General features: G+C 36.9%; 8 protein-coding genes across 8 annotated transcripts; 3 read left to right on the forward strand and 5 right to left on the reverse strand.

Moving 5' to 3' along the window:
- Positions 1-46: 46 nt before the first annotated feature.
- CBG26409 lies at positions 47-554 on the forward strand (the record flags this gene model as incomplete). The annotated part of the gene is made up of 2 exons (XM_045235325.1): positions 47-240; positions 305-554. The coding sequence occupies 2 exons, from the start codon at positions 47-49 to the stop codon at positions 552-554; spliced, it is 444 nt and encodes a 147-aa protein (XP_045100280.1).
- Positions 555-3,093: 2,539 nt separating this feature from the next.
- Positions 3,094-6,134, reverse strand: CBG19900 (the record flags this gene model as incomplete). The annotated part of the gene is made up of 11 exons (XM_002633811.2): positions 3,094-3,339; positions 3,383-3,596; positions 3,653-3,800; positions 3,846-4,079; positions 4,123-4,178; positions 4,474-4,599; positions 4,650-4,880; positions 4,928-5,234; positions 5,509-5,647; positions 5,694-5,958; positions 6,001-6,134. 11 exons carry the CDS (start codon positions 6,132-6,134, stop codon positions 3,094-3,096), a joined length of 2,100 nt encoding a protein of 699 aa, XP_002633857.2.
- Positions 6,135-7,902: 1,768 nt separating this feature from the next.
- Positions 7,903-8,799, forward strand: CBG19898 (the record flags this gene model as incomplete). Its single annotated transcript, XM_045235327.1, has 3 exons — positions 7,903-7,974; positions 8,040-8,181; positions 8,489-8,799. 3 exons carry the CDS (start codon positions 7,903-7,905, stop codon positions 8,797-8,799), a joined length of 525 nt encoding a protein of 174 aa, XP_045096912.1.
- A 1,349-nt stretch (positions 8,800-10,148) lies between these two features.
- Positions 10,149-12,019, reverse strand: CBG19897 (the record flags this gene model as incomplete). Its single annotated transcript, XM_002633808.1, has 4 exons — positions 10,149-10,199; positions 11,369-11,521; positions 11,580-11,844; positions 11,889-12,019. 4 exons carry the CDS (start codon positions 12,017-12,019, stop codon positions 10,149-10,151), a joined length of 600 nt encoding a protein of 199 aa, XP_002633854.1.
- A 3,226-nt stretch (positions 12,020-15,245) lies between these two features.
- On the reverse strand, positions 15,246-16,145 carry CBG19895 (the record flags this gene model as incomplete). The annotated part of the gene is made up of 1 exon (XM_002633807.1): positions 15,246-16,145. One exon carries the CDS (start codon positions 16,143-16,145, stop codon positions 15,246-15,248), a length of 900 nt encoding a protein of 299 aa, XP_002633853.1.
- Positions 16,146-19,566: 3,421 nt separating this feature from the next.
- CBG19894 lies at positions 19,567-20,466 on the forward strand (the record flags this gene model as incomplete). Its single annotated transcript, XM_002633806.1, has 1 exon — positions 19,567-20,466. The coding sequence occupies one exon, from the start codon at positions 19,567-19,569 to the stop codon at positions 20,464-20,466; it is 900 nt and encodes a 299-aa protein (XP_002633852.1).
- Positions 20,467-20,909: 443 nt separating this feature from the next.
- Cbr-srd-8 lies at positions 20,910-22,262 on the reverse strand (the record flags this gene model as incomplete). The annotated part of the gene is made up of 3 exons (XM_002633805.2): positions 20,910-21,173; positions 21,326-21,752; positions 21,988-22,262. The coding sequence occupies 3 exons, from the start codon at positions 22,260-22,262 to the stop codon at positions 20,910-20,912; spliced, it is 966 nt and encodes a 321-aa protein (XP_002633851.2).
- A 346-nt stretch (positions 22,263-22,608) lies between these two features.
- CBG19892 lies at positions 22,609-24,201 on the reverse strand (the record flags this gene model as incomplete). Its single annotated transcript, XM_045235328.1, has 3 exons — positions 22,609-22,860; positions 23,445-23,871; positions 23,924-24,201. The coding sequence occupies 3 exons, from the start codon at positions 24,199-24,201 to the stop codon at positions 22,609-22,611; spliced, it is 957 nt and encodes a 318-aa protein (XP_045096911.1).
- Between the last annotated feature and the right edge of the window lie 193 nt (positions 24,202-24,394).

The raw sequence follows: 24,394 nt of genomic DNA on the forward strand, positions 1-24,394 counted from the left end.
TCAAGAGTGTAGACATCGCGCTACTACTTTCGCAACGGCTGATGTCATGGGTAAACTTGAAAATGTTTATGGATATTTATATACAGCGAGTTTAGGTTGTGAGCCGCTTGCTGCTCCTCATAGACCAGTGGAAAATGTCGTTTCTGCACAACTCTGGGCACCCGATTGTGTCAAACATCTGAATATGTTTGTGGACTTCCTGAATACAACTCAACCGGATTACGCATTTATCATGTCGAGGTAATTTTAATTGGAAATTTTATAAGATTAGAAAATTAGAAAATTTAATCTTGAATTTTTTCAGATTTTTCGCCGTAGCAGAACCATATGACAATGGACCAGATCACTTAAATAATGATGCAGTGTACTTGGAAATGAAGAGCCAATTGAAGAAAATGCTTCCTAATATCAAAAAGAAGTTGTTCATTCTGGATTCGTTTCCAAGAATTTGGTGGGGGGAAATTGAAAATATTGCTGATGGAATAAAAGAAGGAAAGAATCTAATGGATGATCTCAGGGCCATAGAGTCAAGATTCATCATAGCTCAAACTTGACCGTAACCGCCGAAATCGAAGAGTAATCCGTTCAGAGTAGAAAGAGGTGGTCATAGTCTCTGCAAATCTCAGAAGAATGTAATATTATCTAAACGCTATGCTGGTATTAGGAGGACAAATTTTCACAAGTAAGGCTTCCATTTCGGTCGGTCGAAAATCGAAAAGGTCGAAAATCGCCGTCCGCCGACCGACCACCGACCCAGCCGACCGACAGCGGACCGAGCTGACCGATTTCGTGCTTTTGCGCATAAAAACACGAGTTTTTACGTACGAAGCACTTAATTTTACGACAAACGAGGCTTTTAGTGAGTAGTTTGTCGTAAAATACATTGCAGCGTATGCAAACACGTTGACGCGCAAATGCACGAAAACGGTCGGCGCGCCGACCGATCGGTCAGTTCGGTCGGCTGTCGGTCGGCGGGGTCGGTGGTTGGTCGGTCGGCTAAATTTCCCGACCGAATGGAAGCCTTATTCACAAGGACATTTCCTTTGAGACAGCGCCAATATTTTTAGTGTTTCATTCAGTACATATTAATGCAAAAAAAAGATTCCATAATGCAATCACACAAAAAAGTATTTTATAATAATAATATAAATATGGCATTAAAACCAAACGTATTAGTCTCCGGTAAAGAAAATCTAAAATCTGAAAATCAGAGTTCAAACTTTCTTGAATTCAAGTCGTTTTTTCAGTGTTTTCTAATTCTCACTAGACTTCACAGTCTTGCATTACATTAAAGATTTGTCTCCTTGTCTCCAGCCCCCGAACGTTTTCTTTTGTCGTCGAAACAGGGAAGATCAGCCTCGTGAGATCTCACCCTATACCGAAGATCTCGGTTTGCATTTTATGTGTTTTGATAGGTAATGTACGCTGATAGCGATACCAATGCAAATCTTCATTTTAGGTGACAGACATAACTACAACCTCGCAGACTAAATTCTTTAGAAATCGGTTCAATGTGTTCAAACCCTTGATATACGATGCATAATTAATACGCTTGATCTCTTTAGAACCCTCTCTATTTTACTCTGAAAATTCGGTAAGCGATATCAAAAAATATGTGAGTGTCATTTCACTTGTAGCCAAAGTTTCATACCCTTACTTCTTCTGGTTTTAGTACATCACCTAAAAAATATTTTTTTAGCCGTACAATATCTTTTGGATCTCATGAGACATTCTACGAAGTTTTTTACTTGAATTGTGTTAGAATTTTCATCTAAAAATGGGTCAATGCCATAAGTGTTTTGAACGACTTTTGGTTTCCGTTTCTCTAATCAGTTTTTAACTGCTTACTGAACATTCGTCTACTCTTTGATTCTTATAACATCATTCATAACTGGATGAACAAAAATTATCTTAATTTATCGAATAAAAAAAAGTTTGATTCCTTCAGCTGTCATTTTTAAATCTTCTTTTATGAATCGCAGGTGGTTTGTTGATGACTTGGTCTATTTTTTGGTTTGTTGATGACTTGGTCTATCATATCTATTTTATTTTTTTCAGCCATTCCTCCAGTTTCAAAAGGGATCCCTCTTTTCGATATTCCCAATAGATTCATCTCATGGTCCTTGTGTTTCTTTTTAAATTCGGAAAAGATCGGGCTATGAGATTTGAAGATCTTGACCAACGCTGAATGAGTTCGACGGGATCGGTGGTGAGAAGAATGGAAACACTCGGATAATATTAATTTTCACAATCAAAACGATTTTTGAGTTCCGACCAAGATGGGCATTTTTGTAGAGAGAATGCTCGTTGTATTTGCCACAGGCTGCTTAGAAAAAATTTTGACACGGATCCACGGACACATCCCGCCAGTGATGCCAAATTTTTTGATAAAGGTGAACAAAAGCAATTTCTATACCAACTGATGAGCCAAAGTGATACATTCTCGAGACTTGCATACTCCTTTATGCTTCACGAGCTCTAGGACAGGTCTGGAAGGCGTAGCTAGAGGTTTTTGGGGGTTTTCATGATTCTGGACAATCCAGTGTAGAGATTCTGAACAATCCAGTGTAGAAGACCAGTGTAGAGAGCCAAAACCCAAGTAAGGACAATTATAACCGTTTTCCTCGGATGTTGAGATTTGGTGGAGGTGTCTTTGTCAGACATTTCTAGAAACTTAGAATTCGGGAAAGAATTTATGACTCTCGAAACTCACTTGTAGACGACCTCAAACGTTTGAAGAGTTGCTTTGAAAAAGCGATGGAGAAAGGATCAACTGATTGGTCGGTGCTAATCGGATGGATTAGTTGCTCTTTTGGTAACCGGGATAACTGGAGCTAACAGTGCCATTTTGTGTGTGGGTCTCTGGAACGCTATGCGAAAACAAAAGTTCGAAGTTTCAGTCGTTTTTCGCCTAATTTTTTAGACCTTGTTAGATTTCTATCTCATTGTATTCAGTCCAGTCCCCGACCGTTTTCTTTTGTCGTGGAAACAGGAAAGATCACAGATATATCGAAGATCTCGGATCATATTTTGTGTTTTTTGGTAGATGGGCCCAACGAAAAATCTTTATTCAAAAAATACGAACAAAAACAGCTATAACCCAGAACAAATTTTGTTATAAATCGGTCGAACGTGTTCCAGTCCATGAGCCGATACATGATTGATACTTGTAAAATATGTGAATCCATTCGAATCAAAATACTGAAACGCATTCATGGTTTTGTTCCAGAATGCATCTACGTAGTCAATCAGTTCACATTTCGGTCCACATTCATTTTTCACCAATTCAGCATAACGATGGCGTCCCCTTTCATAATGGAACGGGTCATACAACGATTTCTTGAAAGCAGGAATTTCTATAAATGAATCCTAGCACACTCACATTGATATCTTCCATTTTCTTGTTCCCTTTTTTCATTTCTTCAGCAATCTTTGCAATTTCTTTGGTTTGAATTCTCGGAAACGAATCCAGAATGAACAATTTTTTTTTGATATTCGGAAGCATTTTCTTCAATTGACTTTTCATTTCCAAATACACCGTATCATTATTCAAGTTATCGGGTCCATTGTTATAGGGTTCCGCTACGGCGAAAAATCTGGAGAACCCGAGATATTATAGTTTGCTATAGTTCGTTCCGGCTCGTTCCCTTACCTTGACATGATGAATGCGTAATCTGGTTGAGTCGTATTAATGAAGTCCACAAACATAATCAGATGATTGGCACACGTAGGAGACCATGTTTTTGCAAACGCTCGTCCATTATCCACAGGAATATGAGGTGCAGCAATAGGTTCACAACCTGAATTCGCTGTTATCACGTACCAATAACACACTCAAAATTTACCCATGACATCAGCCGTTGTAAAAGCCTTCGCTCGATTTCTACACTCTTGGATAATCAGTTTATAATGATTTCGAGCGTAGCTACTTCCGAGAATAGCAATTTTGTATTCAGTTCCATTACCCGGGTACTCACACCAGTTTTTATTCGGAAATTTATGTACGCATCCAGACTCTCTGAGCTTCGGATCGTTGATATCATATCGATTCCAATGATAGTTCATTTTTTGCGCGTCATCTGTAATTATATCTAATGATTACGGTAATTTATTATCCGCTACCCAATGTCATGTTTGGTGTCCATCCATCAAATCTCGGATATTTTCCATCAGAAGATCTGAAAAAATGTTTTTTTTTCAAAGCAATACATTTACCGTATTTCCTCTAATTGAAGCCCGTGGGCTTCTATTTTTCAACTTTTTTTTTAGAAAATTTCCAAAAACTGAAATTATCAAAAAAATTTTAAAATAGAAAGAGAATGTCTACTCTAGAAACCAAACAGACGAACTGCACTGTTAAAACTGCACTAATTGAACTGCATGAACGTCTGTTAAAAGATTCGCTTCTATGTTTTTAAGCACGTCGGAGAGTGGGCTTCTATTAGAGGAAATACGGTATTTCAAAACACTTACACTGTATTATTCATTGTTCTATCCACATTTTCTTGAATTTGATCCCGGTAAATGAAAATTGCATTTGAGGAAAACAAAATAATGACCAAAGTGGCAATCATATTGTTCGATTGTCTCAAATACCACCTGAATTTCACAGTTGTTTTTTGCAGTTCAGTTCTAATTTGTCAACAAACCGTTCGTAGGTCTGATGAACCAACATTGCCAAAAGAATCGAAATTATAAGCGCTGATGTAAGAATCCATGTGTTTCCTGGATATGTCAGTTTGGCATAAGCATAAATTGGCCAATGAATCAGATATAGTGCATAGGATATATCCCCGATATAGATCAAAAATTGAGAAGTTAAAACCGCATCTTCCACATCTAGTACTATTAATATACCAGTGAAAATAGTGATGAATAATCTGAAAATGTCAGTTTGTTATCATTTTCGTTTTTTTTTCTGAAAAACCTAACTGGAAGTGGAGTAAGCTCTACAGGAATCAGCATAACCAACATTGATATAATTAGAACAGTATGCTTTACCAAAATAATTATTCCCACTCCTTCTTCTCTTTTCATAACTCTGCCATCCTCCAATACCTTTTCAGCTTCCTTCTCCATGTTTCCTAATGACTTATAGAGAATTGTGTTCCTTTTCTGGCTATCGGCCATAAAATATGCCATCATTCCAACTGAAAACTGCCAGATTCTTGCAAAAACACTGTTAAAAGCAACGGAAGTCGGAGAAGTGGCATGAAAGATGAATGATAACCCAGCTGAAATAAAAAAAAATCAAGGAGAAGTTGAGTGTTTAAAAAAGATTTTCAAATTGCAATCGGTTCAGTTCGCCGCGTGCAAGAAATAATTCTCTTGAAGACACATCTGAGAATAACCTTAGAAAAGTTAAAGGCTCATAATGTGCCAGCCAATAATTATTTAGTTCAATTCTCAGATTTTTCTTCATGATAATTTTTACGAGCTGTCGATCCATGTAAAAAATAAGGGTAGATTTGGTACTCTTCAATCTATTTTCGAAGATATCATACGTACAAAGGCATGCATAATAGATGTATCTGGATGCTCCTTTTAGTTGGAGGCCAATTAAAAAAATGAATGGAATAATGAAATAGAATTGAATCTCGACTGATAGAGACCAAGTATGCGTGAATAGATCCATGGCCACTGCAAGCTGAAAGTAAGATGATTATTTAATTTCTTGTATGACATAACCGAACCTTCTCGAAATAGTCTTCATCTTCAGTGTGGGCTCTGTTAGATGTAAATATCAATGCTTTTCCAGCGGACATTTGATTTTGAAGAATTGCAGCGGTTGGGAAAACTGTGTAGAGAGCAATGACTGTACATAAAATGACTAAAAAATACAAGGGAAGTATCCGTTTGAATCGACGAATGTAGAATTGAGTGAAAAAGGAAAATATCGGGAGTTTTTTAGATTTTGTGAGTAGCATACACATCAAAAAACCCGATAAAACAAAGAATCTGAAATATCATAAATTCGAAGAATTTTCGATTGAGACTTACTGATCGACTCCTAAATATCCATTTGGAAATTGTCTGGGATAAAAATGAAAACCAAGAACCGAGAGAATAGCCAAGCCTCGAATGCCTTGTAAATCATCTCGTTTTGAGTTTTTCTGATTTCTGATTATCGTCATTTTTTGCAAGCACCAGAGTTGTTCAGTGGTCGTATAGCGCAATATTTTTTACAGCATTGGAGGCACTGAAAACTGTAAAAATGAATATAAAGCTTCGAAAATGAATGAGTAGAGGTTCTGTTTGAAGCAAATGTACTAAGAAGGTCTTATCAAATACTCGGCAAGGACTGGAAGTTTATAATTTATGGCATTGTTGAGTGGTCGATAATAATGCTGAATTGACTCTTGTGACTTCCTGAAAATTTGATAACATTTCCAACAACATGTTAATTGGCGCACTAACATATCTTAAAAATTAAAACGCACTAACATATCGTTATAACGCCCATAAAACCTTTTGTAGTATTTTTCGAAATGCTGGTATCATGATTTCTTTTAGTTTCTTCTTTCAGCGATCGAGTTTTAGTGATATGGCAACGCACTAACATATTGTTATAACGCCCATAAAACCTTTTGTAGTATTTTTCGAAATGCTGGTATCATGATTTCGATTGTTTAAAACATGACTCCATTCATTCTTTTTTAATGAAAACTTTCTTGAGAGTCAAAAACTCGTTGATTTGACAATCATGAAGTCAATTTTGTGAAAACTGTCCTATAATAAAGAAAAACAAAGATAAAAAACTCGAAACCCGGATCTCTTCTACCTGAACTTTCGTTTCGAATATAGTTTAAGCTTCTTCCGCCAATTAAAATGTTGTTGGAAATGTTAACAAATTTTCGGGAAGTCACAGGAGTCAATTCAGTATTATTATCGACCACTCAACAATGCCATAAATTATAAACTTCCAGTCCTTGCCGAGTATTTGATAAGACCTTCTTAGTACATTTACTTCAAACAGAACCTCTACTCATTCATTTTCGAAGCTTTATGTTCATTTTTACAATTTTTAGTACCTCCAATGCTGTAAAAAATATTGCGCTATACGACCACTGAACAACTCTGGTGCTTGCAAAAAATGACGATAATCAGAAATCAGAAAAACTCGAAACGAGATGATTTACAAGGCATTCGAGGCTTGGCTATTCTCTCGGTTCTTGGTTTTCATTTTTATCCCAGACAATTTCCAAATGGATATTTAGGAGTCGATCAGTGAGTTTCAATCGAAAATTCTTCGAATTTCTGATATTTCAGATTCTTTGTTTTATCGGGTTTCTTGATGTGTATGCTGCTCACAAAATCTAAAAAAACTAACGATATTTTTCTTTTTCACTCAATTCTACATTCGTCGATTCAAACGGATACTTCCCTTGTATTTTTTATTCATTTTATGTACAGTCATTAGTTCCTATAGAACTGAATCCGCTTGGAACAAATTTGGAGCGTTGTGGGCATGTTCTGGTCGGCGTTTGTTCAGATTCCGGATAAGACCGCTACTAAATCCGACCAAACTTTGATTACCAATATGACATCTTCCATACAAAATAACTCGAAGCGAAATGATTTGCAATGTATTCGAGGTTTGGCTATTCTCTCGGTTCTTGGTTTCCATTTTTTTTTCCAAATGGATATTTAGGAGTCGATCAGTGAGTTTCAAATTAATTGATTTATTTTTAAATTTTTAAATTTGAGGTTCTTTGTTTTATCGGGTTTTCTAATGTGTATGCTGCTCACAAAATCTCAAGAATTACCGATAATTTCCTTCTTCACCCAATTCTACATTCGTCGTTTAAAACGAATACTTCCCTTGTACTTTCTGTTTATTCTATGTACCGTCATTGCTCTCTACACAGTTTTTTCCGACCGCTGCAATTCTTCAAAAAAAAAATGTCTGCTGAAAAAGCTGTAATATTCTTATCAAATAGATCTCCGACTGAAAATGAAAACTATTTCAAAAAAGTGAGTTTTGAATTAATTGTTCTTCTTATTTTTTAAATTCATTTGTATTCTTCTATCTTTTACAGCTCTCTATAGCATTGGAGCTCTTCACCCATACTTGGTCTTTATCAGTAGAAGTTCAGTTCTGCCTACTTGTTCCATTTATCTTTCTCATTGGTCGCCTATTCAAAACACCATTTAGAGAGATATATTTTGTAGCGATAGTACGTGTGCACAACTTCTGGAGCGTTGTGGGCATGTTCTGGTCGGCGTTTGGTCAGATTCCGAATAAGACCGCTACTAAACCCGACCAAACTTTGATTAACTCCGGACAAGGTTCCAACGTAGTCGTATTTGATTTCCAATTTCCGACCAAAATCTGAACATGGGTCGCGTACATATATTTTTGGGCAAGTTCCGACCAGAACCTACTCAACATCCGTCCAAAGGCCGAACCCTCTCAACTTCTGACCAGACAAGAAGTTACAATTCGACCGCCGAGTTGGTTATTGTCTAAAAATGTTGAAAGTTTCAGCTATTTCATCATATGGCTACCATTTTTCTTCTCCAACATCCGTTGCTTTCAACAGTGTTTTTGCGCGATTTTGGCAGTTTTCAATTGGAATGATGACATATTTTATTGTCGATAGCCGCAAAGATAATAAAGTTTTCTATGAGCCGTTGGAAACTATGGACAACGAGACTGAACAGATTTTGGAGAAAGACGAACTTGTCAGAAAATCAGAAGTATCGGGGAAAATTTTGTGGGTGAAAAATATTATTCTAGTTGTATCAGTGATGATAATGCTAGTTCCTATAGAACTGAATCCGCTTGGAACAAAGTAAGTCATTAGAAAAAGGTTTAGAAAGTATTGAAATTGATCCAGAGTATTGATTATCAGTTTCACTGAATGCTTAATTATATTCGATGTGGAAAGTATTCTTCTAAACTCCCGATTTTTGATCTACATCGGAGATATATCATATGCACTTTATCTGGTTCATTGGCCAATTTATGCTTATGTCAAATTGACGTACTATAAGAACTCTTACATTAAACCAACTCGGCGGTCGAATTGTAACTTCTTGTCTGGTCAGAAGTTGAGAGGGTTCGGCCTTTGGACGGATGTTGAGTAGGTTCTGGTCGGAACTTGCCCAAAAATATATGTACGCGACCCATGTTCAGATTTTGGTCGGAAATTGGAAATCAAATACGACTACGTTGGAACCTTGTCCGGAGTTAATCAAAGTTTGGTCGGGTTTAGTAGCGGTCTTCGGAATCTGACCAAACGCCGACCAGAACATGCCCACAACGCTCCAGAAGTTGTGCACACGTACCTATCGCTACAAAATATATCTCTCTAAATGGTGTTTTGAATAGGCGACCAATGAGAAAGATAAATGGAACAAGTAGGCAGAACTGAACTTCTACTGATAAAGACCAAGTATGGGTGAAGAGCTCCAATGCTATAGAGAGCTGTAAAAGATAGAAGAATACAAATGAATTTAAAAAATAAGAAGAACAATTAATTCAAAACTCACTTTTTTGAAATAGTTTTCATTTTCAGTCGGAGATCTATTTGATAAGAATATTACAGCTTTTTCAGCAGACATTTTTTTTTGAAGAATTGCAGCGGTCGGAAAAAACTGTGTAGAGAGCAATGACGGTACATAGAATAAACAGAAAGTACAAGGGAAGTATTCGTTTTAAACGACGAATGTAGAATTGGGTGAAGAAGGAAATTATCGGTAATTCTTGAGATTTTGTGAGCAGCATACACATTAGAAAACCCGATAAAACAAAGAACCTCAAATTTAAAAATTTAAAAATAAATCAATTAATTTGAAACTCACTGATCGACTCCTAAATATCCATTTGGAAAAAAAAATGGAAACCAAGAACCGAGAGAATAGCCAAACCTCGAATACATTGCAAATCATTTCGCTTCGAGTTATTTTGTATGGAAGATGTCATATTGGTAATCAAAGTTTGGTCGGATTTAGTAGCGGTCTTATCCGGAATCTGAACAAACGCCGACCAGAACATGCCCACAACGCTCCAAATTTGTTCCAAGCGGATTCAGTTCTATAGGAACTAATGACTGTACATAAAATGAATAAAAAATACAAGGGAAGTATCCGTTTGAATCGACGAATGTAGAATTGAGTGAAAAAGAAAAATATCGTTAGTTTTTTTAGATTTTGTGAGCAGCATACACATCAAGAAACCCGATAAAACAAAGAATCTGAAATATCAGAAATTCGAAGAATTTTCGATTGAAACTCACTGATCGACTCCTAAATATCCATTTGGAAATTGTCTGGGATAAAAATGAAAACCAAGAACCGAGAGAATAGCCAAGCCTCGAATGCCTTGTAAATCATCTCGTTTCGAGTTTTTCTGATTTCTGATTATCGTCATTTTTTGCAAGCACCAGAGTTGTTCAGTGGTCGTATAGCGCAATATTTTTTACAGCATTGGAGGTACTAAAAATTGTAAAAATGAACATAAAGCTTCGAAAATGAATGAGTAGAGGTTCTGTTTGAAGTAAATGTACTAAGAAGGTCTTATCAAATACTCGGCAAGGACTGGAAGTTTATAATTTATGGCATTGTTGAGTGGTCGATAATAATACTGAATTGACTCCTGTGACTTCCCGAAAATTTGTTAACATTTCCAACAACATTTTAATTGGCGGAAGAAGCTTAAACTATATTCGAAACGAAAGTTCAGGTAGAAGAGATCCGGGTTTCGAGTTTTTTATCTTTGTTTTTCTTTATTATAGGACAGTTTTCACAAAATTGACTTCATGATTGTCAAATCAACGAGTTTTTGACTCTCAAGAAAGTTTTCATTAAAAAAGAATGAATGGAGTCATGTTTTAAACAATCGAAATCATGATACCAGCATTTCGAAAAATACTACAAAAGGTTTTATGGGCGTTATAACAATATGTTAGTGCGTTGCCATATCACTAAAACTCGATCGCTGAAAGAAGAAACTAAAAGAAATCATGATAGTCTCCGGCTCATAGAGAATTGTGTTATCTTTGCGGTTATCGACAATAAAATATGATATCATTCCAATTGAAAACTGCCAGATTCTTGCAATAACACTGTTGAAAGCAACGGAAGTTGGAGAATAGAAATGATAGCCAAATGACAAAATAGCTGCAAATTTCAAAATTTTCAGACAATTAAAATCTCGACCTCGGTTTGTAACTTCTTGTCAAAAGTTGAAGGAGTTCGGCTCTTGAATTTGGCTAGATTCTGGTCGGAACTTACCCAAAAACGGCTGTGTAGCGGGTCATGACCAGATTATGATCGGAAGTGGTTGTAAGTTAAAACACTACTAGTACAGAATCTCAGCATACGTTTGCCGAAGTTTAGTCAGTTTTTGTATTTCCAAGCTGACCGATGTACACTCACCTATTGCTGCATAATATATCTCTCTATATGAGTTTCTGAATAGACGACCAATGAGGAATATAAATGGAACAAGGAGGTAAAACTGAACTTCTACTGATAGAGACCAAGTATGGGTGAAGAGATCCAATGCTATAGAGAGCTGTAAAATTTTTTTGAAAATGTGAATGAACTAAGAAGAAGTTATTTCAAAAACACACTTTTTTGAAATAGTCCTCATTTGCCGTTGGAGATCTATTTGATAAAAATATCAATGCTTTTCCAGCAGACATCTTATTTTGAAGAATTGCAGCGGTTGGAAAAATAGTATAGAGAGCAATGACTGTACATAGAATAAATTGAAAATACAAGGGAAGTATTCGTTTGAAACGACGAATGTAGAATTGAGTGAAGAAGGAAAATATCGGTAATTCTTGAGATTTTTTGAGCAGCATACACATCAGAAAACCAGACAAAACAAAAAATCTGAAATTAAAGAACATTCAAAAAACAATTAATTTGAAACCTACTGATCGACTCCTAAATATCCATTCGGAAATTGATTTGGATAAAAATGAAAGGCAAGAACTGCCATTATAGCCAAACCTCGAAGACCTTGCAAATCTTCTCGTTTTGAGTTATTTTGGGTTGAAGATGTCATATTGATACTTTGTTTTTTGAAGGAATGTTTTGAATAAATGAACACCTCTGTGAAGTTCGAGGATCTTATATCGAATTCCCCCCCCCCCCATTCATTTTTTCAGTCGTTTTTTCCAGTTTTGAAAGTGACCACTCCTTTAGATTATTCCAATAGCTTTCTCTCATAGTTTTTTTCATTGTATAAGCGGAAAATGCTATGAGATTTGAAGATCTTGGACAGCGCTAAATGAATTCAATGGGCTTGAAGAAGAAAAGAACGGAAATAGCCTGAAAGAGATGGTTTATTCTGGCAATCCACGGAGAAAGTGAAATTCGAGATCATAGCCAAAAAGTTCTTTTTTTTCTAATCATAGGTCATTCTCAAACTATTGGTTACGAATGATCCACCATTCGCGCGCAGATCAAAAGCAATCGTAAGCGAACCGTACGCGCATCCATAACGGATCCGTAAGGAATTCAAAAGAGCACTGATATTCTTTCCGGAATCTAATATTACTGTTATTAGACGAAATTTGATGAGGTTTTTCGAGAAACAAATGACAAAAAATCAAACATTTTATTTTTTAAAGTTTGTATTTTTTTTTCTTGTACGGAAAAATGAAAAAAAATTTACTTATCGACGACAACGAAACTTAAATATTTAAAAAAAACTATAAACGAGCACAAATGTCGGTATAAATAGGTCGAACATATTCCAGTCCATGAGCCGATAAATGAGCACCAGTTGTGAAATAAGAAAATCCATTCGAATCGAAATACTGGAATTGGTTCATTGTTTTGTTCCAGAATGCATCCACGTAGTCAATCAATTCACATTTAGATCCGCATTCATTTTTAATCAATTCGGCATGACGATGACGTCCCCATTCGAATTGTTTTGGTTCGTACAAGGATTGCTGAAAAATCATTGAAACCATCAGTTAAAATCTGAACTGGCACTGAATCTGAACTGGTACTTCTGGCACTCTTCTTGAGCATCGCCGTAGTTTTTTTTTTAACAGTAATTAATTCTCAGAAAAATTTGCGGCACCATATTTGTCCTTGTTTTTTTCGGTAGTATTCAGAAAATCCATCCGGGCAATCACCATATTTGTACATATCTGAACCTGACTGACAGTATAGTGGACCATATCGAGCATCGGACATTGTTTCTAGTCCCATTTCGCCAGCACGGCTGGAAGAAAAATATTGATTGAATAACCGTTCGATGATAGGCTCTGTTGTGGAAGGAATGTATCGTACATTACTTCCACAACTTTATGCTATTGGCATTATTGTATTCTTTAATTATAAGCACATCTTAAGTTGTAAGAATAATTCCAAACTGTGGAAACTCTCTAGCCTATCTGAGGATATCTAAAATAATATTCAACATCTCTTGCTTTGTTCTACGAGCTATCTGAAGGAAACAGTTTGTATGGATTTCCAAGTTACGTGACCGTCTCCTTATGTTACCTAAATCTTATAACGAATCGTATTTGCTACATGGAACGGTCGATGTGAAGTTTATGTGAAGGAACAAGATTAGTTCTCTGTATATTGCAAGAAAGCCGCCGTCTCGTCCATTCAAAAGATATAAGATGGCGAAGGAGCAAGCTGCCGACGAAACCGCCAAATCGTGTCCTTCTAAAAGTTCGTTTTAATAAAGTTTGAGTGATGAAATGTCTTATTCTTTCTTTGTTTAACTGTTCTCTGGTTTTCGAGACGGACAGGGGTTCACTACCCAAATGCCGTCTCGACATGGTGCATCGACCGTCAGAGACTAGAGTCGCTAGATCTGACACAAACCCAAGTGACCAGAAGATTGTTAGACTGAGGGAGAAGTAGTATTTTAACATTCAAAGACAGCACAATAGGTGCGAATGTTCATAGGGCATAGCTGATGGACTGGAGAGATCGTTAGTGATATTTGAATTTGCTCCAAATTAGAATAGGACTTAGACGACGGCACTAGGTCGTTAAAGAGAACTCTAAGATTATTGGTTTTGTCGTTTGGACGATATTAGATGAATAGGTCTAAAAAACAGTCTGATAAGGGTTTATAGTGGCAACTTATCAGACCTGTACTAAATTCCCCTAAAAAGGCAGTCGGCTTTCAATCTTTAGAACATCCGGGATTGTGAGCAATATAAGATTTCTAACAACTATGAACAGAGATTATTGGAATCCTTCATTAATGATTTCTATTCAGCTGATACAATCGATTGGCACAAGAAATATGATAAGCTCAAACGTGAGAAGGAGCTTCTCGAAATCGAATTGGGCGAGATTCGGATGGATAAGTTGGTCCTGGAGGCACAAAACAGCGATTGATGCTATGAAAAAAAGGATTAAGGAATTAGAGCTGGAAATTCGTCCAATTCATCCGCGGGTTACCGCTCCGCCGGAGGATGCGGGCAACCCATCGGAGCAAGTGGCTCCTCAGTTTACACCATCACGAGCAATCGGCTCAAGAATCACGGAACCAAATAGTCATGGATCGTCTCTGAATCGTGGCAGAGTTATGATCAGTGGACGATGGCCAAAGAGATCTCGACTCTTTCCGTCTGGTTGCCGGTTATGCTCCGGCTCTCATGCTGCAGTATGCTGTACCCGCTACCCCACTCAAAAAGATCGCATCAATCGATATCAGGAGCTGAGGATGTGTAGCAACTGTCTACGCCAGGGAAATGCGGCCCAGCAATGCAAGGCAAAAAATTGTTGTCAACGGTGCCGACTTCGTCACCACGTGAGTGTGTGTGAATCAGGGAAGGGAGAGAAACCGGAGAAGGAAGAGAAACCGACATTCAAGCCTCATTTCAATTTTCTAGACCCATTATCTCTAGACCCATTATCTGTCATTTACCTCGTATCCATTTTCCCGGGGCTTGTAATCTTTGCCGTTCCGAAATTCGCACATTTGCTGGAAACGGTTATCCCGGTCTATTTGTCCGTAAGCACAAACCAGAAGGCACAATGCCACAGCCAAAACTAAATTGCTCATTTGTCTCCTGTACAGAGAAATCTCTAGAAAGATTTCAGACTTTTTTGAACTGCTTGAATCAGTTTTTGAACAGATTTTAAAGTAGTCCAGACGTGGGGAAAACGTGTCAAAGTTTGGGTCTATCGATATAATAGAAAACATACTGTTTTTTCTTTGGTTTTTCGAATAACAAAACAGTGGTTGAATTTATATCATTTTTATTATTAGAAACGATGACTTAAAAAACAGTAAACAAAGAAAACAGTTAACGGTACTTGTGTTGGAAACGTCCTCTCTTGGCTTTTGGCTGTTCCGACTCCTCCCACGATCCACTTCTTTTTGCTTTCTGAGCTTCAGCGATTCTTTGGTTTCTAGCCTCCATTAACATCTGTTTGACACTTTTCACTCCTTCTTCTGCTTTCTTTTCGGCCTCTTTCTTCACTTCACGTCGTGCCATCATCATTCTCTCCATTCGATCGTTCTCGGCTTTCTTCAGTTCAGGTGATGTTTTTGTTGGAGCGGAAATTGGAATATTCTTGGAGTTGGAGGAAGAATTGGTCAGCAATCCTTTCGATTTCGGAACAAACTTGGCTGGATTCGTTCTCTTGGAGGCAATGAGTCCCATTAGTTCGTCGTTTGAAGGTGGCGAATTAGATGAAGTTCTCTTCGATTTGGATACAAGATCAGTTCTTCTTGGAATAATGGTGTTATGAGATTCAGAAGGCGTGACTCGACGTACGAAATGCATTTCAGGTTGAACAAATGTTGGATGTACGGATGGAAGACGAGAAGACGATCCAATCATATTTTGAGAACTCTTCGGCTTGGAAGTCTGTTCGGTTGAACTTCTAGAAGAGCCACTAGACGACGATGATGTCGAGTCGTCACTCAAAGCACGCTTACGGCTCTTCACATTCTCTTTCATTGATTCCTTCTGCTCCATACTGTTGATCTTTCCAATCACTCTTCTCGCCAGACTTCCGACTTGTGGACAATGGATGTATTTGGTGACCAACTCCTTGATCTTCTCCTTCTTCAGCATTGACAGTGGATAGTTTTGTTCCAGAAGAGTCTGGAGACAGGAAGGCACTGTATTGAGAGCAGAGTCCAGATCGTAGGCGATGACTGCCACTTGATCACACATATCGTTGTCGGTGAAAGACATATTGATGAGTTGTTTTTGAGTTTTAGGGATCTGGAAAAAGTGAAATGGGAAATGCAAATTAGAAGAAGGTGAAAGGAGGAAAGATTAAACGGTACTGTTGGAGTTATGTTGAAATTTAAAAACGAACATGGAAAGAATTGTTTTCGAATTTCTAGAAACACTACTGTAAAAGAGGAAAACATTAGAGAACATCCTGAGGAAATTTGTCAAAAATCGATTGAATCAAAAAGTACTGAACAAAAGAAAATAGGAGAGAACCGGAAGAGAGAACCGAATGTGAACCGGAGGAGTGAATGACTAATTACCCAAAAATATTCCTTACGTTAGGTAAGGGGCGAGGCTTAGCTACCCATAAGTCTCTGCCCCTTTTGAGAAAAAGATGGTCCCTGGGAAAAGTGAGCGAGTGATGGTATGGGAAAAGGAGAGTGAGAATGAGTCAAGCGGCGTAGGGAGAGGGAAATGATAAGATAACTCACAATCAGAAGCTATAGGGGGTCCAGTTATCGGTAATTTTTAGATATGATACAGCTAAAAAGTAAGGTTGGAAATAATATTAGAACGTTGAGTCTTGAGATGTTTAGAGTTACTGTAGGACTTGATTGTCGAAAATACAGAAATGAAATTTTAAGATTGTGGGATCCTAAAACCTAATCCATGAATACAAAACCTGAAAAGGGAAATGAAAAACCACAAAAACCTGAAACTCGAAAAACTACAATAATTAAAGTTTGAAAGAAATGAACATCTTCAGAATTTTAAAACTCTAACAGCTTGCAGAACATGAGACTGATCATTTGAAGTTTCCAAATTCTCATTTTCAGATTTCTCCAGTTTGGAGATACTCGATTGTTGAGTAAACCATTTAAGGTAATTTCAGAGGATTCTTTGAAATCCTCATAATCAGTATTACAATGCTGACTTATCTCATAGTAATGCTACGTAAATTGCAGCCTCGGACGGCGGCCGTGATTCAGGCCGTAGGCAGGTTGCCGTGGACTAATCAGTCCGTTCTTTCGAAAATTTGTTTAGCTACCCAGAAACTATTAGGAAATACTCTATCCAGAATACAGCAGCCGGTTGTGTTTTTTCTTCTATCGATATCGTATAAATAAAAGTTTACGACTGTTGGTTGTTATGGTTAGGGCACATAATAAGAAGACTGTATTGATTTATTCATGGTTACAATGAGTGTTTTTGGACATTACAAACAAAGTATCTACAGTACACTTTCTAACTTTGAAATCCCTCATCCTTCCCAATCTCCGGCCATCAAACTCCCAGTGCCCAGAATACTCATCTGCACCTAGACCAGGCCTGTGCGGCAACAAAAATTTTTCGGCAATTTGCCGAATGCTTTTCGACAACGTTCGGCAACTGCCGAAAAAACATTTCTGCAATTTTCGGCAACAAAAGTTTTGCGTCTTTAATTCAGTAAAATCGATACGTAACTCACCTGAAAATGCTCCGCTTAGGCTCAAAACTACAGAAAAGGTGTGTAATGAGTTCCCTAACAAAGTAATCACAAAAATTGGCACCTCAAGACCACATTTATTATGCTAACTACTTCTCTTTAGCAATATTACAATGTTTGAAATATTTGTTCTGATTGAGAGTTTTGAAAATAGTGCACTCAACTTGTTAGACAACTGACGACACAAGTTCTCTAGAGATTTGAGACAGATCGGATAATTTTTAGATGAGTTGTGACTTCACTCTGAGAGATAATGGTGTTCATAATTAGGTTTTTCGAACTTCGAAATCATTTTTTTGACTGAAAAAATTGTGAAAACTTCTACATTCAGAAAAACTTTCTGTTGCCGAAATCGCCGAAATCGGCAACGGCAATTCGGCAACTTTTTCTTCGTTGCCGATTTCGGTAACGGCAAATCGGCAACAAAAAATTCGGCAATTTCGGCAATCGGCAATGTGTTGCCGCACAGGCCTGGCCTAGACTTAAGAACCATACAGCAATTATAGAGTACATACGTAATCAAAGGAACAGTCAATGCTACCATCTGATTTTAGCTTCACCTCATACCAATGTTCAGACGGAATATGATGAGAATGATGTGCTTCTGGGAAATAGGGCATAGGGTAGAGAGGACTTGCCTAACAATCAAAATGAAACTGTTATATACTTTCCCAAGAGCACATCCCTATCTACATTCTCGTCACAATCCGTCTGAACATTGGCATGAGGTAAAGCCAAAAGCAGATGGTAGCATTGACAGTTCCTTTGATTACGTATGTACTCTATAATTGCTGGTTTTTAAGACTAGGTGCAGATGAGTATTCTGGACACTGGGAGTGTAATGTCCGGAGATTGGGAAGGACGAGGGATTTCAAGATTACAAAGTGTACTGTAGATACCCTGATTAAAATTTCAAAAAACACCCGTGATAACCATACATGAATCAGTACAGTCTTCTTATTATGTGCCCTAACCATAACAACCTACAGTCGTAAATTTTTATTATGCAATATCGTTGGAAAAATGGGTACTTCATAAAATGAAGATTTCTTACAGTCATTTCCAGTAACGTAAAATCCTAAATAGGGTCCCGATAGTTTTCTCAAATATTTTCAAACGGGATTCTAAAGTCATTGGATTCCTAGAAACTCAAAATCCAAAGACTAAAAAATTCTGAAAAAAAAGTAGTTTGTAAGCTTCGAATAATCGGTCCCCAGCTGTTAGAACTTCTAAATTCGAACTCTGAAGTCAATAAAAGTTATTTTCAAACTCTTTTGAACATCATTTAGAGTTTTTTTTTGTAATTTTTTCAAGTTTCAGGCGTTGCCTTTGTAGTCTACTGTTAAGATTTTACGATCTCAGAAGCTCATAATTTCATTACTGTACTTTTGAAAATCCAGACCTTAAGTAACCCTAAACATCTCAAGACTCAGTGAATATAAGATTCTTAACCTCACTTTTTACCAGTATTATATTAAAAAATCCAAAATCTCCCATAGCTGAATCCCCTATCTTCACAGCTTTTGATTTATCTTATCATACACCTCTCCATATCGCCGTTGACCCATTCTCACTCTCTTTTTCCCATACCATCTCTCTCACTTTTCCCAGGGACCATATTTTCCTCAAAAGGGGGCGGAGACTTATGGGTAGCTAAGCCCCGCCCCTTACCTAACGTAAGGAATATTTTGGATAATTAGTCATTCACCCCTCATTCTCATCCGGCCCTCTCAATTCTCTCCCATTTCCTTTTATTCAGTACTTTTTGATTCAATCGATTTTTTTGACAAAACTTCTTCAGGATATTCTCTAATGTTTTTTTATTTTACAGTAGTGTTCCTAGAAATTTTCCTAGAAATTCCTAATTTTCTTCTCTCTTCACCTTCTTCTAATTTGCATTTCCCATTTCACTTTTTCCAGATCCCTAAAACTCAAAAACAACTCATCAATATGTCTTTCACCGACAACGATATGTGTGATCAAGTGGCAGTCATCGCCTACGATCTGGACTCTGCTCTCAATACAGTGCCTTCCTGTCTCCAGACTCTTCTGGAACAAAACTATCCACTGTCAATGCTGAAGAAGGAGAAGATCAAGGAGTTGGTCACCAAATACATCCATTGTCCACAAGTCGGAAGTCTGGCGAGAAGAGTGATTGGAAAGATCAACAGTATGGAGCAGAAGGAATCAATGAAAGAGAATGTGAAGAGCCGTAAGCGTGCTTTGAGTGACGACTCGACATCATCGTCGTCTAGTGGCTCTTCTAGAAGTTCAACCGAACAGACTTCCAAGCCGAAGAGTTCTCAAAATATGATTGGATCGTCTTCTCGTCTTCCATCCGTACATCCAACATTTGTTCAACCTGAAATGCATTTCGTACGTCGAGTCACGCCTTCTGTATCTCATAACACCATGATTCCAAGAAGAACTGATCTTGTATCCAAATCGAAGAGAACTTCATCCAATTCGCCACCTTCAAACGTCGAACTAATGGGACTCATTGCCTCCAAGAGAACGAATCCAGCCAAGTTTGTTCCGAAATCGAAAGGAATGCTGACCAATTCTTCCTCCAACTCCAAGAATATTCCAATTTCCGCTCCAACAAAAACATCACCTGAACTGAAGAAAGCCGAGAACGATCGAATGGAGAGAATGATGATGGCACGACGTGAAGTGAAGAAAGAGGCGGAAAAGAAAGCAGAAGAAGGAGTGAAAAGTGTCAAACAGATGTTAATGGAGGCTAGAAACCAAAGAATCGCTGAAGCTCAGAAAGCAAAAAGAAGTGGATCGTGGGAGGAGTCGGAACAGCCAAAAGCCAAGAGAGGACGTTTCCAACACAAGTACCGTTAACTGTTTTCTTTGTTTACTGTTTTTTAAGTCATCGTTTCTAATAATAAAAATGATATAAATTCAAACACTGTTCTGTTATTCTAATAACCACAGAAAGAAACAAAACACAACATCTGCCTTCTCCGCCTTGAAGCCGTCAAATTCTCCGAGTCCTCCGCATGCAGGTTCTTTACTTTCGTTGTAGACCAGAAGTTATATTTCGTCTGAAATTCAGACTCAAAGAAATATGGAAAAAATTCAGAATTTTGTCTGTCTTGTCTGAAATTTGTCTGAATTTGAATTAAAGAAAATATTTGAAGATAGACGTGTTTCTTTATGTTTTTAAAATCTCGGAGCCCATAATAACGTTAAACTTTCAGAAGACTTTTGAACTCTGACATAAAGGTATTTTATTCAAATGTGAATGTTTCTGAAACTCAATGAAATTGAGAAATAAAATTGTTTTAATCAACTAAAGAAGTCACTTGAAGAATACTCCTGGAACCGACTGTTTGAAGTTTAGGCCTCACACGAATAAGCAATTTTCGAACGAAATTTCTATATGGGGTCACATAATAGAGTGAGGATAATGGGGTCAAAATTGGAACAAATAAAGAAGGAATGATAATGGAAAACTCGAGAATCGGATGATTGCAGATGTGCGTGAGGAAAAAAAGGAAGACGTCGAGAAAGTAGATCAATGGGACTGTGGCTTGGAATGTTAGTGTCTGGAAAATTTCGTTTGTTAATGTACTCTAGAAACATGATTTTTGATCAATGTCTTGTTTGATCACTGACTAGAAAGTACTTTTTTCCGGTCTGCTGATCTTTCATGAAAAAGTAAAAATAATATTTTGAAAACAAAAAAAAGGAAACTCACCTTTAACAACTGAGCATGTAAATTTCTTGACCTGGTTGTCAAGTCCACTCCTTTCAAAACCAAAACAGATATAATTTTTCTTCTCAAAATCTGAATTCCAATTGCCAATGGAATACTGATAACTGTCATATGGATAAGGGTATATAACGGTGCAAAAGTGATAATGTCGACTGCTCCAGTTACGGTTAATCCAGCCAAATTGTACTGAGGGAATTTAGAACTTAGAGATTCTCGAACTTCGATCAAATCCATTTCTTGGAAGATCATCGCGAGGAATTGGGTCATGGAAGGAATGTAAACAAGGAAAATGGAAAATTGGAGTGCCCGACGGCTGGGCTCTTTTTGAATCATGACGTAAAACCGATAGGCAAAAGAGAGAAAAATTAGCCAAAGAGCGTACGTGTGAAAATGGAGGTAGGCACCGAATCTGAAACATGAAATACAGAGTCAAGTTTGAGCTCAACTATCTAAATTCCTATGCAAAATATCAAAAATGTGTCAATTGACAAAACACTTATGATATTAAGATTAACAATTTATCCGTTGACAACTTTTCTGTATTTTGGACAGGAACCGTTGGCTCAAAGTTTGGCTCAAAGTTAACAATTAGCTTATCTATTGCAGGTTTCCCTTTAACTTGAAAAGGGTTTTTTAAAACTTACACATTAAAGCAAAATCGCTCTCCTATCAATGTACAAGGACCGTAGGAGATGTAAAACAAAGAAAATCGAGCCTGTATTATTCTTTCTTGCAACAAAAAGCCAGTAACACAAACTCCAATATTTGTAAGAGTTGTATTGATAATCAAAATTGAGTACGTTTTGATAATTGGAGGACTGTGAAAAACTGCCACATAACAGAGAAATAGGTTCACAAAAGTACCGAGACCAGTGCCAATTGTGTTGATTATAATGAAAGATATTGTGGTAGCGGACATTTTATAAAATTGGGAAAGAAAAATTAGATGACGAGAAGTATGTAGAAAGGAATGTAAAATATCATGTAGTCATATCATGGGTTCAAACTTTAGAGACGTTTCCGACTCAGTGCTTCTGAAAAATATTATTAATCAAAGCAAAACTTTGGTCTATCGGAAAGAGGAAGAGAGATGAATAGTTCAAAAACCATTAGAGCTCTCTTTTTTTTCACACGGAAGTGCCGTTTTCAAAAAGTCAGGTAAGTATGTCTTACTAGAGATTTAACTACGTCATGTTGAAAAATAAAGTTGCAGTTTCGGAATAACTTTTTTCATTTTTTGGTACGCAGACTTTGAATTCTATCATTCAATCCACAAAAACCGCAGACACAGTATGAATGGAATTTTTGGGGTGAAGTTTTTGTGAAATCAAACAAAAAACGTAATATCGGTATGGAGTGACATAGAAAATACAAGAAAATGGGGTTAGAATAGGAACAACTAATGGGGGAATCACAGTAAAATATTCAAGAATTGGATGACTCCAAAAATGGGATAGTACGAAGCAAAAAACTCCAAAAATGTAGATCAAGGGTACGGTGGATTGGAAGGTTAGGGTCTGAAAAATATAGATAAATTAATATTTTGGAAACAAAACTCGGAAGAGGTTTTTAAATTTTAATTTTCAAAATACACCAACTCCTAAAAGATTCTTAACTTTTACTTTTTTAGTCGAAAACGGCCAATTTTGAAAATTAAAAAAAACGTAAGGTGGTTTGTTAGATGAGACTGAAAATTTAAAGGTCTACTAAACAAAAATAGAGCTTCATTATTGTAGTTGACGACTTTTTTGTACAAATTTACCCAAATAAGATAAACCGCTTAAAATTTTCTCGACTCTGAACTCAGTGCTATTTTTGGAAGTGTTTTCACTTGGTTGGTTTCAAGCCGTATATCTCATTAGGATGAATTTGTACGAAAAAGTTGCCAACTAAAAAATTGAAGCTCTATTTTTGTTCAGTAGACCTGGACATTTTCAGTCTTAACCAACGGAAGTAATAATATTTTTCTGCATCTAAAGTTTCCTGTTTTCAGCTGTAGATATAGGTGGAATTAAAAAAAGGTTGGCCGGTATGGTAGTTTCTCTAATTTTTCCATTTTTGTGATTCATGTAAAAACACAAACTTTATTGTCATTTCTCACCCTCAACAACTGCGCATGTAAATTCCTCGTCTTCGATGATAGATCCACACCTCTTGTTGTCAATAATTTTATTATTCTCCTCTTGAAAATCTGAATTCCAATTGTAATTGGTGTGCTAACCACTGTCATATGAATCAAAGTGTACAATGGAGCAAATTCTAGAGTTTTCACAGCTCCAGTTACAGTTAATCCAGTCAAGTTGTATTCAGGATACGCTGCATTTAATAGATTCCGAATTTCCTCAATTCTCAAATTCTGGAAAAACATTGCAAGGAGTTGGACTAGAGAAGGAATATAAATAAGCAGAATGGATAATTGAAGAGCCAATCTGCTAGGCTCATTCCTCAACATAACATAGTAACGATAGGCAAAACTGACAAAAATTAGCCAAAGAGCATGGGTGTGAAAATGAAGAAGGGCTCCAAATCTGTAAAAATTATCAGAAAAGGTTTTAATTTTTTCTCATTCTTTCAGCCTACACATCAAAACAAAATTGTTCTCCGATCCATGAACATAGACCATAGGAAATATAAAATAATCGTTTCCCGGATGGAATAATTCGTTGACCTATTGAAAATCCGCTCAAACAAGCACCGATATTTGTTAAAGCCAAGTTTATGATCACGATTGAAAACGTTTTTATGATTTTTGGACTGTGAAAAAGTACAATGTGAAGGAGAAAAAGGTTCACAAGGCATCCAATGATAGTGACAGTAGAATTAAGAATCAGGAATATCGTAGTAAGCAATTCTAGCATTTTTAGAGTAAGGCTTTGCTTGCAAAAAGGTTTTATACAAAATGCTTGATTGGTGGGTATTCAAAGGATTATGAAGCAATCAGGCTACAAACTAGACAACTAGGGTACAGAATATCATAAGAATACCCTAGAAATTTCTAGAAACTTTTGAGATCAGACCGAAATAAGAAAAATCAGTCAAGGTGTCATACAC

The sequence above is a fragment of the Caenorhabditis briggsae genome (assembly GCF_000004555.2).
Source record: "Caenorhabditis briggsae complete genome, chrIV, whole genome shotgun sequence".
In the NCBI taxonomy this organism is placed as follows: domain Eukaryota; kingdom Metazoa; phylum Nematoda; class Chromadorea; order Rhabditida; family Rhabditidae; genus Caenorhabditis; species Caenorhabditis briggsae.